Source organism: Pezoporus occidentalis, unplaced genomic scaffold, assembly GCF_034315485.1.
Source record: "Pezoporus occidentalis ecotype Australia unplaced genomic scaffold, CSIRO_AGI_Poc_V1 ctg183, whole genome shotgun sequence".
Classification (NCBI taxonomy): Eukaryota; Metazoa; Chordata; class Aves; order Psittaciformes; family Psittacidae; genus Pezoporus; species Pezoporus occidentalis.
This window is the reverse complement of record NW_026913673.1, coordinates 819,848-836,748: the sequence shown is the minus strand read 5'-3', so window position 1 is coordinate 836,748 and position 16,901 is coordinate 819,848. Positions and strand designations below refer to the sequence as shown.

The following is a 16,901-nucleotide window of genomic DNA, read 5'->3' as shown; positions in this document are numbered from 1 at the left end:
GATAACAGTGAGCCAGTCATGCTGCGCAGGGTGAAAGGGCTGCTCTGTGTGGACCTAGCAGACTTGGAGGTAGGTGGTGAATACAAGCTTCAATCTAACCTATTAAAGCTCCTTCAGGTGATGCTGTTTGCTCTCTGGGAACACACAGCTCTGAGGGGTGAGGAAACGTCGAACCCCCACCCCAACCTGTGCTATTTCTGTTTCTTTGTTATTGTTCCTCTCATCAGTTGCCAGACAGATTTTTATCATAGAAATGGTGGCTGGTGTGGAGCAGGCTCTGCTGTGGAGCTTGGCTAAGGCTGTTCTGGAGCTGTCTTCCTAAGTATTTTTCTAGGAAATGCTCTTGGTTTTGACTGGGAGTCCTAGAGATTGATTAGTGCTGTGTGCATGTGCTTTACTACTGAGAATGATGCATAAATGATTAAATACAGTGGACTGAAACTGGGAAAAGAGATACTTGAACTAAGAACTAGAAAAGACAGCAAGGAACCGAAGAACCATAGACAGAAGATATATTTAAGCTATGTAGTTGTCTCCAGTTAGTGGAAGTTGCTCTGAAAAGGGACCTAGAATAATATACTGATCTGGATTGTCCTGCTCCCATTAAGAGCTGGAGTCAGGAACTGAGATGGGAAGGGAGGGAAAGAGGATGTGAACAGAGTGCTGTCCCTAGTCTTAGGCTGATGGAAGAAGCCTCTTGCAGAGGTACTTGGTTCTGGGCTTGGGGCATGGCTACCAAAACAGAGAGATTAAAAATCTCTATTGGCTTACTTTGTTCAGCACAGAAAAAAGTCCTCACTGCCTTTACTGTTGTTCTTCCCAGGAACTTAACTATTCTATTTGTTCCCACATACAACTTGTCACCGTCTTAAAAAATAGCATGAGAACATAATCATCTCCTTATCATCTTCTGAAACATGCCTGAACCAGCCCTGCTCCCTGTGTAGCAGGGGTTCCAGTCAATCAAGTTTGGAAAGCTGTTTTTAGAGTAGATAACTGCCATGCACGGGGAGGGGCAGATCCTGCCCCAGGGCTTGCTGGCTCTAAGCAGAACTGTGCCACCAGGGAGACTGCTGGGGCAGATGGAACAGCACTGGGTTATGGCTTTTCCACTTGGGGAATATATTTGGCTCCTCATGTATATGTTTATTTGTAATACCTCCTGTTTGCTTGGGAGACTTGTCTTGTTCCCCATTTAGTGTTTATGCCAAAGACACAGGCATGGGTTGACACTGAGAGACCATGGCAGATGGCTGAACTTGCACGGACTATGATCTAGTTGATAATTGATGGAGGAAGAGCATGGGCTTTATGTGTGTGCATCCTTACTTTGGTGGGGGGAGTAGGAGAGGCAGATCTGCCTGAGCCTATCAGGTTTCCACAGCTGTATCCTCTCATCTTTCTCTGTCAGCATATCTGCATGAACAGACCATGAGGACTTTGGCTGTTTGGGGGGATTTCCATGGGCATGGCAGCAGAGGCTCTGGCTGGACTGCCAGATAGGAGGGACCCTGAATGTGCTAATTGTGTATATGCAAATTAACTGTGTCCTGCAGGCTTCCTGGATCCAAAACTCCATCACTATGTTCCAGCTGAAGGCCCCTCCCCAGCATAAACAGCTCTTGGAAAATATTCTCTCCACTGCCAGGGTTCCCTTCCTTGCCAAGGGGTCCAACTGCCCCTCAAAGCCTTGTCACTGTGAATCACTCATGGCTTGAGGTCAGTATGAGGCTCATGGTACCCCTCAGGATCTGCATTGAAATATTGCAACCTCTACATCTGCCATCCTACAGAGCAGCAGTGACAGCAGCTCTCCTGGCCACAAAGAACAAACCAGACAGGAATGCCCTGCAACTGTCACCTCCTCTCCACCACCCATTGGGTGAGAGGTGGAACAGTGAGAAGGGAGAGATTGCGTGAAACCATAGCCTGTGGATGCTCACAGCTTAATGCAAGCTAGAAATTCCATGAGAGAGACTTTCCAGAGTGCCCACTAGATCTCCAGAAATAGCACAACAACGTTTCAGTACTTTCTCTACACCACCAGAAAACTAGAGCAAAATAACAACTAGCAGGCACAAGATGTTCTTAAGAGCATCCTTACATGCTTTGCTTAGAGCTATCAGTGGGAATTTAAGCACTTTATGTAATGGGCTTTCTCTTCTAGCATCTGCTGCCTTACAGGGGGATGACTGGGAGGGAATGTATTGATTTAAGAGGAGGCATTTGGGGCCTTGACAACTACCCAGCTTCAGAGGAAGAGCTGTGTCTGCCAGGCCAAGGAGCAGGTCAGGTTGATGCTGCAGGCTGTGAGCAGCAGTATTAGATCTGGGGGCTTATCTGCAGGGTGGAATCTTTAGCAAAAATAACCCATCCACTGAGGTAGATACCAGCATTTTTGCCATGTTTCAGGGATTTAAGTTGGACACCAGACAAGATTAAAGACTCATGTGAACTCCTCACCCTGACTAATTGAGGCTAACCTTTGGATGGCTTCTTGCATACCCTGTGATTTACTTTTGTCTCTTTCAAACACGTGTAACATGACGTGCACTGTCTGTATGTCTGATAAGCAGGAGGGCTTTGTAGAAAAGTCCTCTTACCTGTTACAAAGAGGAGTAATTTCCTGGCTTGAGCTTTCTAGCATCACCTCTGCTGAGCAATGTGTGGTGAGTAAGGCTTTAGCTTTTGCTGGCAGTTTCGAGGTGCTGAAGGACTGAAAGCAGGTTCTGTCCCTCCTGCTTTTTCTTTGTTCCTTTTTTAGTCTGACCTAATTATTAGAGTAGTATCTGAGTATCTTGCAGCTTCACCTGTCACTCTGCAGTCAAGGTGAGGCATGCCTAGGGAGGTGGTGCTTGTCTTGGCCCTAATGCAGGCCTTTAAGCTGCATTTTTTGTAAGCCAAAGCACCCATGAAGAAGCAGGTAGAGAGGAATCTGTTGGACCCACATTTCTCATCCTCAGTGCTGAAGATGGGGAGTAGCCCCCCTCTGCAAGGGCCCAGAATTCAATTTGCACTGGGGGCTTGGAGCCAACCACATGCTCCTCCAAGATGGACCCTGTTGTGGTGCTTTGAAGGGGACGTTCATCCCCTCAACAGCTGAGCTGGAGCATCAGCATCGGCAGAACCTGTTTGAGGAGCCGCCTTGAACTAGTGACCATCACATTATCACGTTGGCCGAGGGGCTAACACAGAGCTAAAGCATATCAGGCCAATCTTGCAGGGATCAGGTTGACCAGTTTTATATTAAGCCACCACATATGTGCAGCACATGAGTGGCTGTTTAAAGAAAGCCTCTTACTTCCCCTCCCTCCCCCCTCTTCAAAGGCTTATTTCTTTTGTCGCGTGTCATGGGGGGGCTGGCAGCAGGTTCACAAAGTCTGAGCTCGCCCAGCTCAAGGTCACTGGGATTGTTTAAATATAATCTCCTTTTCTGTACTTATACTTTCCTACAACTTGCTGTTCTGTCTTGCTAAAATTAAACTGTTGAGCAATAGACCTGCCTGTGGTGGGAAAGCTTCGCCTCCTCCGCTTCACTGAATGACTTACTAATAGTTCTAATAAGTTACTGGTTACACGTGTGTCATGCGAGGGATGGGGAGGGGAGGTGATGCAGGGTAACGTGACTGGGTAGCTTGCACCGAGATCTGCAATGATGGTATGAACACAGTGCCTACATCATCTGGGCTGTTTCCTTAGCGGGGGTGAGGAAGTGTTTTGGGATAATTCAAGGACATTGCTGTAATCCCACTTACTCCAGGACCGTGTAAAAGCATAAAATGGGATAAATGTTTTTGTAAGAGACATTGGCTTTCCCTGGTGCTTCCTAGGGAAACATTTACTCCCCTGCTCCAGAGCACAGGGCACCCATGGTCCTGTATAAAACTTTCTTACTGTATTACACAAAATCTTGCTTCATGTTTGCCCCCCGTCACTGTCCCTTTTACAGCTGCTGGGGATGCCCTGCATTGAACCGCCCTTGTGATACCACAGAACAAAGATGCCTCTGTCAGCTGGGGAGAGGAATTCAGGGGGAGCTGGGGAAGTAGCTAACTGCAAGGATTGCATTAACTCTGCTGTTATCAGCCCAGCTTGGCTGGGGCTCTGTGTGAGCAAACCGGTACTGGCTTGGTGCTGGAATATTTGAGTCATGGAAACCCATTCCAGTTTCAAGTCAGATGATCTGAACCCCTGGGGGTTTTTGTCCTTTGGAGTGTAATATCAGGTTAGGGATCCCAGGACGGCAGATTTTGCACTGTGTTTTCACTGGAGTCTCTGCACTTCCTGCATTTTATCCAAGTGGAAGTCATTCAGGAAGAAGCTTTTGGGGGCAGTTTTACTGCTGCATCTTGGTGGTGAGGGTGTACAGAGAACTGAAATAATGATATCCAGCATCAGCTGGGGTATCTGTGCTTTTATTCTGCTAATACTAATTATAGAACAAGCAAATATACCCAAACTTCACTGAACTCCAGCCCTGCTGTGGCCGTGCTTTGTGCTTATGGCTCATTGAAATTCCTGGCTTCTCCTCACGTCAGCTGTGTTGTGTTTCATCTGGTTCAGGCATGTGACAGAAGATGCAGGATGCGTTTCTCAGGCTTCTGCCCTTTCTTAAATTACTCTTTTGTCTCTGCTCCACGCAACAGTTACTAAAAATGGAAACTGTGTGATTCCTCTTTGTGTTACCACCTACAAAGCTCCCAAGGTTGGGGCTGTTCTAGCACTGTCATAGTTAAAGTCAAAAGTCATGCGTCAGACCTCAAAGGCATGAGCCTGGATTAAGAAAGATGCAATTGTTAAAGGACAGTCAACAACATTCAGACTTGATTTGCTGTCGGAAGCGGGGTTTGAGAATCTGGAGGATTTCAAGCTTTTTGTTTCTCCAGACAGTGAGACACACTTTTGAGCTTCCCCTTCAAATGAACGTTAAAACCCTTTTAAATAGGGTTTGATTCCAGGAGTTGAAACTTTAGGAAAGAGGCCAAATCTTGTGAAATTTGTGATCTCACTGGGAGCAGGGAGGTTTGTTTAGGCAAAACTTTCAGGGAAATTCCTGGGTATCTGGGTTAAATATCCTGGTTTTGTTTATTAACCACAATTGCTGCAGCCTTACACTGGAAACCTTTGAATGGGGGAGGAGGGAGGTGACACAGCTCGGTTCTGTGTCAGGAAATACCACATCATTTCATGCTTTCCAGTCTCTTGTGTCTTTTGTGTCTGCCTGATCTACACCTTATCACTGTGGGGGCTTTGGTGTATTAAGATGTACAGGGAGTTCTGCACAAATATCTTTCCAAGCAAGATACGGGTAAGGCTGGTTCTCTAATGAAGGAAACATTGCTTGAGGAGGAGGTCACTATCTCTTTGTCAAAACATTTCATTTTGTTAAACAAAAGAAGTCATTTTCCTCACTGCTTTTACTTGTCACTTCCCCACGGAAAAGCCAAACATCTTTATCTGACATTTTTTTTCAGGTTTTAGGCCTGTTTTGTTTCTGACTGCTACTTTCAATTTAAAAGTTACGCTTTCACAAATACTGAGGGAAGACTTTCCACAAGGGGAGAAGAACATTTCCATCGCCCCAATCCTAACTGAAACACCAGAGAATGACCACAACACCCTAGTGGTACAAAGGAGGCTTCAGCAAACTCTTGGTCTCTTGTGATGCAGAGGGGAGAGGGAGCTGAGCGCTGCTGAGATCTCACCGACCCAGTGATCCTCAAGAGATACACTACCAAAATGAGTAAACCATGAGTCAGACCAGGCAGTGAGACAGTGGCACTATTTAAAGTATATCAGAACAACATGTGACAGCCTTATATATGTGTATTAAAAATATATATATAAATGCATCATCTTGTTTTCTGCAGAGGATACCAGAGGAGCTGACCTTAGATGCCTTACTAGAAATGAATGAGTCAAAGGTGAAAGAAACAATGAAGAGATGTGGTGCCAGAGATGAGGAATGCTCCCGGCTCAATGGGGCACTGAGCTGCTTACGGAAGGCGACTGAATCAGGTACAGCCTGCCTTGTGCTGTGGCATTAGCTCTTCAGCAACCCGGCCCCCTCCTGCTTCCTTTGGTATGAGACAATCTGCAAAGTCCTCTAGACAATGTCTCTGGGCATATTCTGTAACCAGGCTCTTGGATGTACATGAAGTTGCAGTGATCAAACTCATCTAGAGCTGTGGATTTGATTTGATTTTGACAGCATGTCAAATAAATAACTAAATGAAAATAACTATGTAGAAACACCCTCTCCTACTCCACAGACTATATCCTTATCCCCTCTCTGTTCAGAGTTGTGTCTAATGCTCCAGTTAATCCTCCATCATTCATATCCTTGACCTAACAAATACAACCAGATTTCTTGTAGGTAATTCCCTCCCCAGATATGGCCAGCTCAGAGGGAAGGTGTAATTCTGTTTGATATTACTTTGCTAAGAAGCCTGAGTACTGTTCAGCTCAATGCTCTGGAAGAGAACAACATTGCTCCGACAACCCTTTGTTACTGTGTAGTGTATAGTGTGCAAGTTGATTCACTTCTCTTTAAATCCCCTTGCCTCCTGCTATTGTTCTTTGGCTGCTAGAATTGATAGAATTGTTAGCCAAATTCCAATTGCAGATTCAAGAGCTAGAGAGAATCCTGATTTACCTTGAAATTATGGGAAGCAGGGTACTGTGTAATCAGAAATGCATGTGTTCAGCAGGCAAGTGGATCTGACAAACTTATTTAAGATCAGTCAGGCTCAAGATTCCCAGGGTGCTGCATCACCATCTTCCCTGTCACCTTCCCCAGGCTATGTTCAAAGGCATTGTAAAATCTGTTTGTACAGAGAGTTTCTCACAGCTCACTGGTACTAATGTGCATCACGTCTTTCTCCATAGCGATTACCAGTCTGTCACTGCAAGCTGGTGTTTCCTGTTGGTATTATGACAGTTCATCCCATTTGCAAATCAGAAAGATTAGTTAATGGAAAAGTCAGCAAACAGCCCAGTTTCAGATTTCCTTTTTTCTAATCTTTTCTGTCCTGGGTTGTTAAATCTTTCCCATCCATACTGTGGCAAAACCAGCCCTGCTCAGAGGTCGTGGCATTTACTCCTCATAAAGAAGAGGTAGTTTTTCAGTTCCAGGTATCTGATCTCTTTACAGCCACTGACTGGTCAACAGGACATCAGGCCCTGAAGCTTTTTCACCTTGGTTTAAGTCATTAGGGACAGAGAGTTATCCTGATGTTAAGCCTCTGAAATTATCCCAATAGTCTGTGCATTCCCACTTTGCTGCCTGAAAGCCTTTTTTTCCTCATTTATTCTCACAATTGGTCTACAAGTTGTGCTGGGCTGTTCAGAACTACAGTGCTAGGCAGTATGGGCCATGGCAAAGGGAGAGAGAAGTGGCTTAATGAGTACGAGGAGCTCCTACATGCTCCTTATTTCCAATCTAATGGTCTTTCTCAGTTTAAGTGGTATTTAGCAGTTCTGTCGGCTAATAGAAAATAGTGTCCTTTCTTTACCAAAGACCAGTCTAAAAGCAGAAAGGGTACTCAATTGTCTACACAGATTAGTACCAAATCCACACAGGTTTGCAGTGGGATGTGGGTGCCTGTTTTATGAAGGTATGTATATCCCCAATGCTTCAATAGGCCCAGTCTGTTAAAACTCACCCCATCTTAGAACACAGAACCTGATTTTAGCCTTTGAGATACACAACTACAGATTGGAAAGAAGCGTAGTGGCTGCTGTTCCTGTTTTAAAGCCTAATGGACCTGATGGGTGTCAGGAAAGGAGAAATTAAGCTGCCACCTTGGCTGGGTACAACACAGTGGAGGGAAAAAACCACCTTATAGCCCAAAGCAGGAAGACATGGTATGTGTGTATAGGTTGGCTTTTCTTTCTAAGCAGTCACTAACACTGCTGTGGTTGGTGAGCAGGCGGGGAGCTCAGGGATGATGTGCTGATGAACCTCTCTGAGGCGCGCCGAGAGAACAGCTCCACCAGCACCACCGAGTCCCCCGGCCCCGCTGCGCCCACATGGACCCCCTCTGCACTGCACCCTCCCAAGGGCAACAGCCAGCAGCCACGCTCTGTGTCAGTCTCTACAATCCCAGCTTCAGACTCTCTTGCCTCCAGTCACGGACCTTCTATCTATGCAGAAAACCTCCTGGACCCTTTTGCATTCCCCACACACAGTGGAAGGTTAACGCCAAGGACTCCTCACAGCATCACCATCACCCCTCCAACCACTCCTCAAACCAAGCGGCGGCACAAGTTGAAGCCCCCACGGACTCCTCCTCCCCCTTGCAGGAAGGTTTTTCAGCTGCTACCTAACTTCCCAACCCTCACAAGGAGCAAGTCCCACGAATCCCAGTTGGGGAACAGGATAGATGAAGTTCCTCCAATAAAGTAAGCATGATACTTCCTCCTTCCCCACAGGCACTGGTGGGTGTGTTATACCAAAGGGCATTCAGGGCTCCAGTACTGACTCTCTGAAAGAGTTGCCTTGTCATGGTTTCACTGTAGTCTGAGAACCTGTATCAGTGGGATATTCTAAGATAACCACAAAACCTGCTTGTTAATGGTGTTCTTTATTTGAATTCATTTGAAATTGCACCTGCTGGGGAGGTTGGGGTGGCTGCTGCTATTTAAGGGCCCTAACCAGTTTTCCTGAAGCATCTAATAGCCAATTCCAGGTACTAGAATTCTCTTCCGTCTTTAAATGTTCCTCACAGTTCAGGTATCAGTGGCTGGTATCCTTTTATGTTTTTATCTTAAGGTGTATCTTAGCTGCTAGTGTGAGCTTTCAAACACATTTACGACATTGTTATAGCTCCATAGCAAGGCAAATGGTCTAAGGCAGCACCATTTTATGGACTGAGCCAGGCTTTGAGATACACTTTTTTTGTGTAGGTAGGATGGAGTGTATTAACCTAACATATAACAACTGGTTGAAGCAGGGAAAGCTACGTACCTTCCAGAGACTCTGCCCACCCCAAAACATCAGAGACTTAGGTCAGCATCCAAATTCTGCAGCAGGCACTGGAGCGTTACAACTTACACTAACTCTTTGACCACCTGAAAGAGTTCACAGAGCCTGTTCCACTCAGGCCCCTTTTGCCCAAATTACATTCTCATCTGCAAGACACAATTCAGGTGTGCTCTTTACACTGCCCTCACAGGCTGGAGCTCTGCCCAGCAAACACCGCCCCTTGTAGGCAGGAAAATACTGGCTATGCAGCAACTTCAGGAGCCAAAATCACAGATCTTTGTAAACCCAACATTAAAAGCTGCAGGAAAGAGTTTCTGCTCTAGCAAAGTGTGTATCCTGTCACATCAATGTCTAATAAATCTGTATTTTTTCTCTCTAGGTTCGGTAAGAGATTTTTACAGGGCTGTCTTCATTTCATTGTGGGAGAGAAGACCCTGTCCTGTCAGCTCTCTGTGATCATCACCGTGCAGCTGCTGAAGGTCCTCAACAGGGCCTTTTGTCCCAGAGCTGCTATTAACTCTAGCAGGAGCTTGGCCTACTGGAGATCTGCAGGATATTCACATGGTCTTTTCTGTACTTGGTATCTCTTTGGATTACAAGAGCAAGAAAAAGGAATACTGATGTTTAAAGGGCTAAAGCAAGGGGTTTGGGTGTAGATGCCTGTCTGTGACTTGGGACAGCTGTTATCGATGCCTCTTGGTACTAGAAATAACTTCAGACCAAACTATTTGGTATCTCTGTATATTCATTGCCAAGTATCTCTGTAATGAAATTAGACAGTTATGTGCAACCTTCTGAGAAACACTTCAGCATGTGCTTAAATGTGGGATGCTCCCCTGATGCTGATGAGTCTGTTCATGTGTTTAATAGTTTAGTGGTTTTGTGGTTTTATCCAGTGACATATAAATGCCATTTAGTGCTTTAGCTAACCTGATTTGACCATGTGTGTCCATCTCAGGCACAACCTGTAAGCTTGGAAGCTAATGTAGAGAGATACGCACCTCTTGGATTTAGCCATCTTAACTGGTGTATTATAATTAATTCAGATGACTCTGCAGTTGGATGGCCACACTAGATATTCCTTAGAAAAGCAACTTCCAGCCTATTCTAGGATGCTGAAGGCCACAGATGCCTTTAAAAGTTTACTGGAATAACGATAAGAAAGAATCTGGTGCCATCTAGGGTCAAATAAAGAGACTGGCTTTTTGTAAGCATTGATAGTGTCCAGCCTTGAAGCTGTGTTGATGCTTGCAGACTTGAGTTTCCTCCAGATTTGCAACATGGCTGTAGATCTAATTCAGAAAAGATGCCAGAATCTAAATATTGGTGGGGGGGGGTTTAGGAAGTGACATGGTGTAACCGCTGCAGTGCTGAGCTGGCATTCCAAGGTCTGCACTTCTAGCTGTCAGAGTGATCTCACAGAAATCTGCTTATTCTTCTGGGTCACACTGGCCCTGTCTATAAAATGGAGTGTAAAAGAATATTGTGAAGTGTACTGACACTGCATGAGAGCTGGGTGATGGTATCTGTGGTAAACCAATGGGGAATAAAACCTGACTTTCCACTTTAAGAATGGGCTAGATCTAATCAGATGGACTCTGTAATCCCTACATGTAAAACATAATGATTTAACCAAAAAAAAAAAAGAAAGAATAATTATGATTCCACAACCAAATCTGATCTTACATTGCCTCCATGTGAGATCAAATACCAGAGTAGGATCTGGTAGTAGCTTTGCAGCAGAAGGCAAAGCGATCTCAGCTGTGCTGTGTTGTGGCTACAGGTCCTTATCTATGACAGCGATCGCTTTGTTTCTGTCTAGACTGGTAAGCACACTTGTGAGTGATGCTTCCCTAACCATCCTTTTGTTCTCCACCAGAGCTCTCCCAGGGATCCCCTCAAACGGTACGAAGAGACTTTGGCTTAGCTGTAACACACAGGTAAGCAACAGGCTGCAGGAGAGGGAGAAGTTTGAAGTTGCCTCATTTGTCAACTTCAGCCTTAAGTATGCATTTCAGCTTCATTTCTAAAGCAGTCCAGCCTGTCTTTTACTACCTACAAAGGTTAATTTTCCTTCCAGCATGAGTTAACATCATTTTTCCCCTCTTGTCTCTATTTAGGTTCTCTACAAAGTCTTGGTTATCTCAGATTTGCCAAGTCTGTCAGAAGAGCATGATGTTCGGGGTGAAGTGTAAGTACTGCAGGTGAGCACACAGCAATCATCTTCAGAAGAACTTTGCATGTGATTCATTAAAATTTGCCAGTAGCACATGTCCCTTGATGTGCTGCACCCTTAGCAGTGGCATTGTTTTTTCTGTGAGCTTAACTGGCAAAGGGAGGCTCTGGCACAACTTACACTTTGGGCTGGAAGCCTGACACATGGATGAACTAAATGCAGTTCCTTGCCACAGGCTTCCTACCTGATCATGAGCAAATCTTGCACTGGGAGCTGGATACCTAAATAACAGTGAGGATTTTAGTTCTCTCTCTGGGATGTTAGTCCAGAGCACTGAGATTTAGTGCTTGACTGTAGCTGGATGACTGTCAGTGAAGGTAACTGCATTAAAAATAAATCAGATGCTAAAATATGTATATGGCTTTCATTACCCTAATGACACACATTATAGGATTCCTCATATAAATGCATGCTCCTCTGGGGCTCGGAGCATTCCAGAACTCCCTCTGAGATTAGCATAAGAATTAGAAATTAAGGGTAGGCTTCCTCTTCTGGGGAAAGAACAAGTTGCTATTTAACATGTAATGTGTCTCTTTCAGATTAAAATGTCACAACAAATGTACTAAAGAGGCACCTGCTTGTAGAATCTCCTTCCTTCCCAGTAAGTATTTTTCTGCAAGTTCTTAGCATTTCAATGTAATTGATGGTATCACAAGAATTAAAAAGTCTGATTAAAGCTTTTTTCCTTCCTTCTCCCACCTGTTTTTCAGTAGCAAAAATAAGAAGAACAGAGTCTGTCCCTTCTGATATCAATAATCCAGTAGACAGGCCAACAGAACCACAATTTGGAACTCTTCCCAAAGCACTAACTAAGAAGGTACATGGTGACTGCAGTGTGTCTGGTGTCTGTAATAAAACTGCTGTGCCTGAGGCTGGGACAGCTTTCCTTTCCCTGATGTTCAGTAGACACTGAGGGCAATTCTGTCTTTCTTTCTTTTTAATGTCTCCTCATGAGTGACTTCCTTTACTTTACAGGAGCATCCACCAGCAATAAACCATCTGGACTCCAGCAGTAATCCTTCTTCTACAACCTCATCCACACCCTCTTCTCCAGCCCCATTCCAGTCTTCCAACCCTCCCAGCGCAACACCTCCCCCAAACCCCTCTCCTATGGGCCACAGGGATGGACGCTTTAACTTCCCAGGTAAACATACCTTTTCAGGAGACCCCTACCAAGATTAGAAGGGCCTCTATATAAGCAGAGATTGATAAGACTTCAGAGGCAGTGGCGGGTTTCTGAATACATGGTAGTGTCTTAAGCAAGGTGTGAAGGTGTATTTTGTTACCTGATAAAAGAAAATGTCTATTCTTACAAGTTTATAAGTGGTACCAACAAGATACCTTTGCAGGAGATAGGTTATTGAGGAATGTTTGCAGCTTTCTTACATTATTTGATTTCCTCCTTTCTTGAAAAGGACTAAAAAAACCCATTGTATTCTTTCTCCTCCCTTCTCTCACTATGCTGTGAAATGCATGCTGCCTGCTGTGCTGATCACCAGAGGCTTTAAATCCTAAATTGATTGCTAGAGCAAAACATACAGATGAGAACCTGAGTGAATTACTTTACCAGTCCCTTCCAAAAGATAACCAGCAACAAGCACTCAATTTTAAACCACTGACATACACATATGGTGGAGAAGAATTGACCCTACCTGCTTTACAGATGAGGAACCCAATGTGCAGTCTTTAACAGTCGATAGAGGCCAGAATCTCTTGACAATGGCAAAGATTTACATCATGAGAATAAATTTAATCCCTTTGATCTGGAAATTGAGCAGCATGTGACTTTGTAACTGCTCCGTCTAGCCTTCAGCACTGCTGTATCTTGTGTCAGGCTTTTGATGTGTGAGTGGAAGATGCTATTTTTGCTTAGTCAGAAGGAGCAAAAGCGGAGCCAGTTTAGTACAAGGATCCTACTGCAACTACTTTCTATTGGGACATTCTGCTCTAATTCACTGAAATGCAGAGAGCTGTTTGCAGATGGCTCAAGAGCTTCAGCTGCTCTGGGTGCACCTCTGAAAAGCTGAAGACAGGAGAGGGCATCAAAGCACCAGCCTTTAGCATCCCTGGGTCCCTCAACTTGCCTCTGCCACTTGAAGTCTGAATGTGTTGTTTCCCCACCAGACTGTTTGCTTATTAGCTCTCATTTGACAAGCTCATCTGTTGTAGTCTTCCCAAAATGCATGTGCTGGAATTCACCCCCTCAAGCAGGCTGATAATCTACTAATCTGTTTCCCAGCCCTGAGCTGGGACTAATTCATGGAATGCATTTGGAGCACTCTCTGATGATCCTCTAACTTGTTTGTGTTGTTTTTTTCTCCTGGTATTTTTTATTTGCTGTTCCTTTTTTTTTTTTTTTTGAACAATTAATCCAAAAGCTGCCTACTACATTCAGCACAGACAACAATTCATCTTCCCAGGTGAGTTGATGGGGTTAATTCTACTAACCAGCTCCTACTGCCTAAAAGTAACTTGGTTGTGAACTTTGCATGCTGCCCGAGAACAGTAATTCTGCTTTTAAAAAGAGTATGTAAACCAGTTCAGACTTTCTCTTATCTCAGGATGGAATTCAGGGCCCTCTCTCCTAACAGGAGGTACTGATGTGATTTATGCATTCAGGTGAAACTGAATAGTCAGTTGGAAAACAGCTTTCTGCTGGGGGGTTCTATACACAGCAGTGTTCTTTCTTTTAAAAGGCTCACTTTTAGGGGTTTGTGTCTAATATAAAAGGACCCTGGGCAGACTGGGTGCATTTGGAATACAGGACCTGCAATACAGATGCATTCACGCAGCCTAGTTCTGTGAGGACTTAAGTATTTCTGATTGAAGGCCTTTGAGCAGTTCACAGACAAGGACTTGAAAGACATTACAGATCAGTAGGTGAAGGGGCTTGATCAATATACAGGCACAGAGGTACTAGGAAAGGTGAGCACAGTTTTAACTGAATAGAAGGATGAAATCATATTGTCTGTGTCTGAGTTTACTTTGTAAGTCCTGAATAAGCAGCAAGTAATCACAACTGCAATGTTAAAACTTTGATCTATAGGAGACTAAAGGGTAAAATATATATCATAAATGTTTCTACTTCCCCAGAAATTCCCAGTCCTGCCCAGACAGCACAGCCTTCAGAAACAGCCACAGACACTAAGTAAGTACAGCTCTAAATTCTTCTCTTTGCACAGCAGTTGCCTGATAGCTGTCAGACACATCTGAAGATCCTGTGTTATGTCCAAAACAACTTATGGGAGAGCTCCCAGGGTATTTAATTAAAAAAGGATGGCACACTTGGCTGCCAGCAAACATCTTTTCAAGGATCTGAATTCTATGGCATACAAAAGATTTTAGCCCACATTGCCAGTGCTCACAATCACTTCTCTGATCCAGGTGCCTCAGTAGCATGAATGGGAATATCCATTACCAGAACACATTGTAGTAATGTAGCCATGCCCTTGCCAGATCAATTCCTACCACTTAATAACTGAAAATCCCTTCAAAGTCTTTGTCCCTCATTTGCTAAAGTAACCTTAGAAAGTCCTTATCTGTTAAATGGAGCAGTAATTGTGGTTTTCTCTGCGCTCCTCTGATGCTGTCAAGATCTGTTCTCCATTTGCTTCCTTCACTCCACAAACAGCACATGTAGCAGCCCACTTTTCTGACTCGGGTGGATATGCAAACATTGTTTTCACTGTAATCCTCTCTTCTTTTATCAGTGCTGATCAACAGCCAGGCACACATGGAGTTGAATGTGAAGCAGAGGTAGGTTTTTTTTCTGGTTTGCCCCTCACTTTTCTACAAATTCATCTCTATGTGGGATGAAGCCTTTCTTGTCTGCACCTGCACACAGACATACAGATGTCAGGTGCCTACATCCAACCCCTGAGGTTCTCTCAGGGCAGCCTGTGCTGCTGGGCTGCTACTGCCCCTCAGAGGGGGCTCTCAGCATGTGTTTCCCTTCTGCGTTTGTGAGCAGGTGGAGGAACCAGAGGCTAGTAAATCAGACCCTGAAGATGACGAGGATGAGGTGGAGGATCTGCCAAACAGACGGCCCCGCTTGCAAGGGATGATTTACCGCAAGCCCAGCCAGACCAGCGTGTACCTGCAGGAGTGGGATATCCCCTTTGAACAGATTGAACTGGGGGATCCCATTGGCCAAGGGCGGTGGGGGAAGGTCTACAAGGGGAAGTGGCACGGGGAAGTGGCCATCCGGCTGCTGGAGATAGATGGGAACAACCAGGATCATCTGAAGCTCTTTAAGAAGGAGGTGATGAACTACAGACAGACCCGGCATGAGAACGTGGTACTCTTCATGGGAGCATGCATGAACCCCCCTCATCTAGCAATCATTACCAGGTAAGGATAGAGCAGCACAGTAGTATTTTAATATACATGTATCATATAAGTTAATATTTATTCTTGATCTATAAAAAGAACCCTCTCACTATCAGGAGGTGGCAGACACACAGGCTGTGTTGCTCAGTTTTGGATACAAGCGTTGTCTCCTTTCAGGGAACATACAGTATTTTTTGCCAATTTTCATTTTCTTTTTGAATTCTTAAATAATAAAATCCAAAATGTAGGAGGAAAAAAATTTGGAACAGGCTGTTCCTCTGCCATCTCCTTCCAAATGGTTCCAGTGCAGCAAAGTGCCAGCAAAGCAGTGTGTGAGGCTGGTAATGCATCAGTTAATTACCTTTTCTGTTCCTCTGAGGGACACTTGGCAGCAATGGTACTGGTTTTGTCCCCTCCTTTGTTTTCAGTATTTAGTTGAGATGAGGATCATTTAGCTCCTAAATGCTTTTTGGAGTGTTCCTGTGCAGGTTGAATTTATGTAAGGCCAAGTGCATGCCACTCTCCTAGTCCAAAAGGTGATTCTGAAGAGCACTGGGATTCTGTCACCAGGATAAGAAACCCAAACATCAGTATTACCCTTTTATTTCCCTCCAGTATCTTAAACACCTTTTTTTGGGATTGTTGTTCCTCTTTCCTGTAGCTTCTGCAAAGGAAGGACACTTCACTCGTTTGTGAGGGACCCCAAGATATCCCTGGACATTAACAAAACCCGGCAGATAGCACAGGAGATCATTAAGGTAAGAGATGTGATGCTTTGGTGCAGAGCGGAGGGGAGCAGTGAAGGAAGGTGTGTGGGGCAGGGTTCCTCCCGGTCCCTCCTGTCAGTAGCTGCAGCTGAGCTGATGCGCTCAGGAGCAGATGGGGATTCCTGCCAGAGCTGCACAGTCTGTTCTGGGCTTTCAATATTGCTCAACTGAAGAAGCATTTCTAAAGCTGCCGGTTTCTTTTCTGGCAGAAACATGGTGTGAATTCAGAGAGCAAACTCTGCTCCAATTCAGGGTACCCCCCCTGCAGCCTTGCAACTCCAAGCACTACAGGGATCTGCTCCCTTGCACCTTTGCTGCTGTGTCCCCACTTACAATTCATCATTTATGCTGGAGTAGGGAGGGTCAGTGTGTGCTACAAAGCAAAGCATGGGCAGTAAATAGTACAATTAAAAGTGTCTCTCTCTGCATGTGTTTGCCAGGGCATGGGCTATCTTCATGCAAAGGGCATTGTGCACAAGGATCTGAAATCCAAGAATGTTTTCTATGACAATGGGAAAGTTGTGATCACTGACTTTGGATTATTTGGAATTTCGGGTGTGGTTCAGGAAGGAAGGTAAGTGGA

General features: G+C 44.8%; 2 protein-coding genes across 2 annotated transcripts in view; one reads left to right on the top strand and one right to left on the bottom strand.

Moving 5' to 3' along the window:
- The window catches only part of NOS2 (nitric oxide synthase 2), an 86,280-nt gene that overhangs the window by 29,490 nt on the left and 39,889 nt on the right, over nucleotides 1-16,901 (bottom strand). The window lies entirely within an intron of this gene.
- Nucleotides 1-16,901, top strand: part of KSR1 (kinase suppressor of ras 1) — a 52,462-nt gene that overhangs the window by 32,256 nt on the left and 3,305 nt on the right. The window contains exons 3-16 of the mRNA XM_062615671.1: nucleotides 5,871-6,018; nucleotides 7,932-8,403; nucleotides 9,366-9,370; nucleotides 10,866-10,926; nucleotides 11,107-11,190; nucleotides 11,762-11,823; nucleotides 11,933-12,039; nucleotides 12,198-12,366; nucleotides 13,601-13,642; nucleotides 14,316-14,370; nucleotides 14,933-14,978; nucleotides 15,193-15,572; nucleotides 16,213-16,309; nucleotides 16,759-16,892. Coding sequence (XP_062471655.1) covers nucleotides 5,871-6,018; nucleotides 7,932-8,403; nucleotides 9,366-9,370; nucleotides 10,866-10,926; nucleotides 11,107-11,190; nucleotides 11,762-11,823; nucleotides 11,933-12,039; nucleotides 12,198-12,366; nucleotides 13,601-13,642; nucleotides 14,316-14,370; nucleotides 14,933-14,978; nucleotides 15,193-15,572; nucleotides 16,213-16,309; nucleotides 16,759-16,892 — 1,862 coding nt within the window. The remainder of the gene's footprint in view (nucleotides 1-5,870; nucleotides 6,019-7,931; nucleotides 8,404-9,365; nucleotides 9,371-10,865; nucleotides 10,927-11,106; nucleotides 11,191-11,761; nucleotides 11,824-11,932; nucleotides 12,040-12,197; nucleotides 12,367-13,600; nucleotides 13,643-14,315; nucleotides 14,371-14,932; nucleotides 14,979-15,192; nucleotides 15,573-16,212; nucleotides 16,310-16,758; nucleotides 16,893-16,901) is intronic.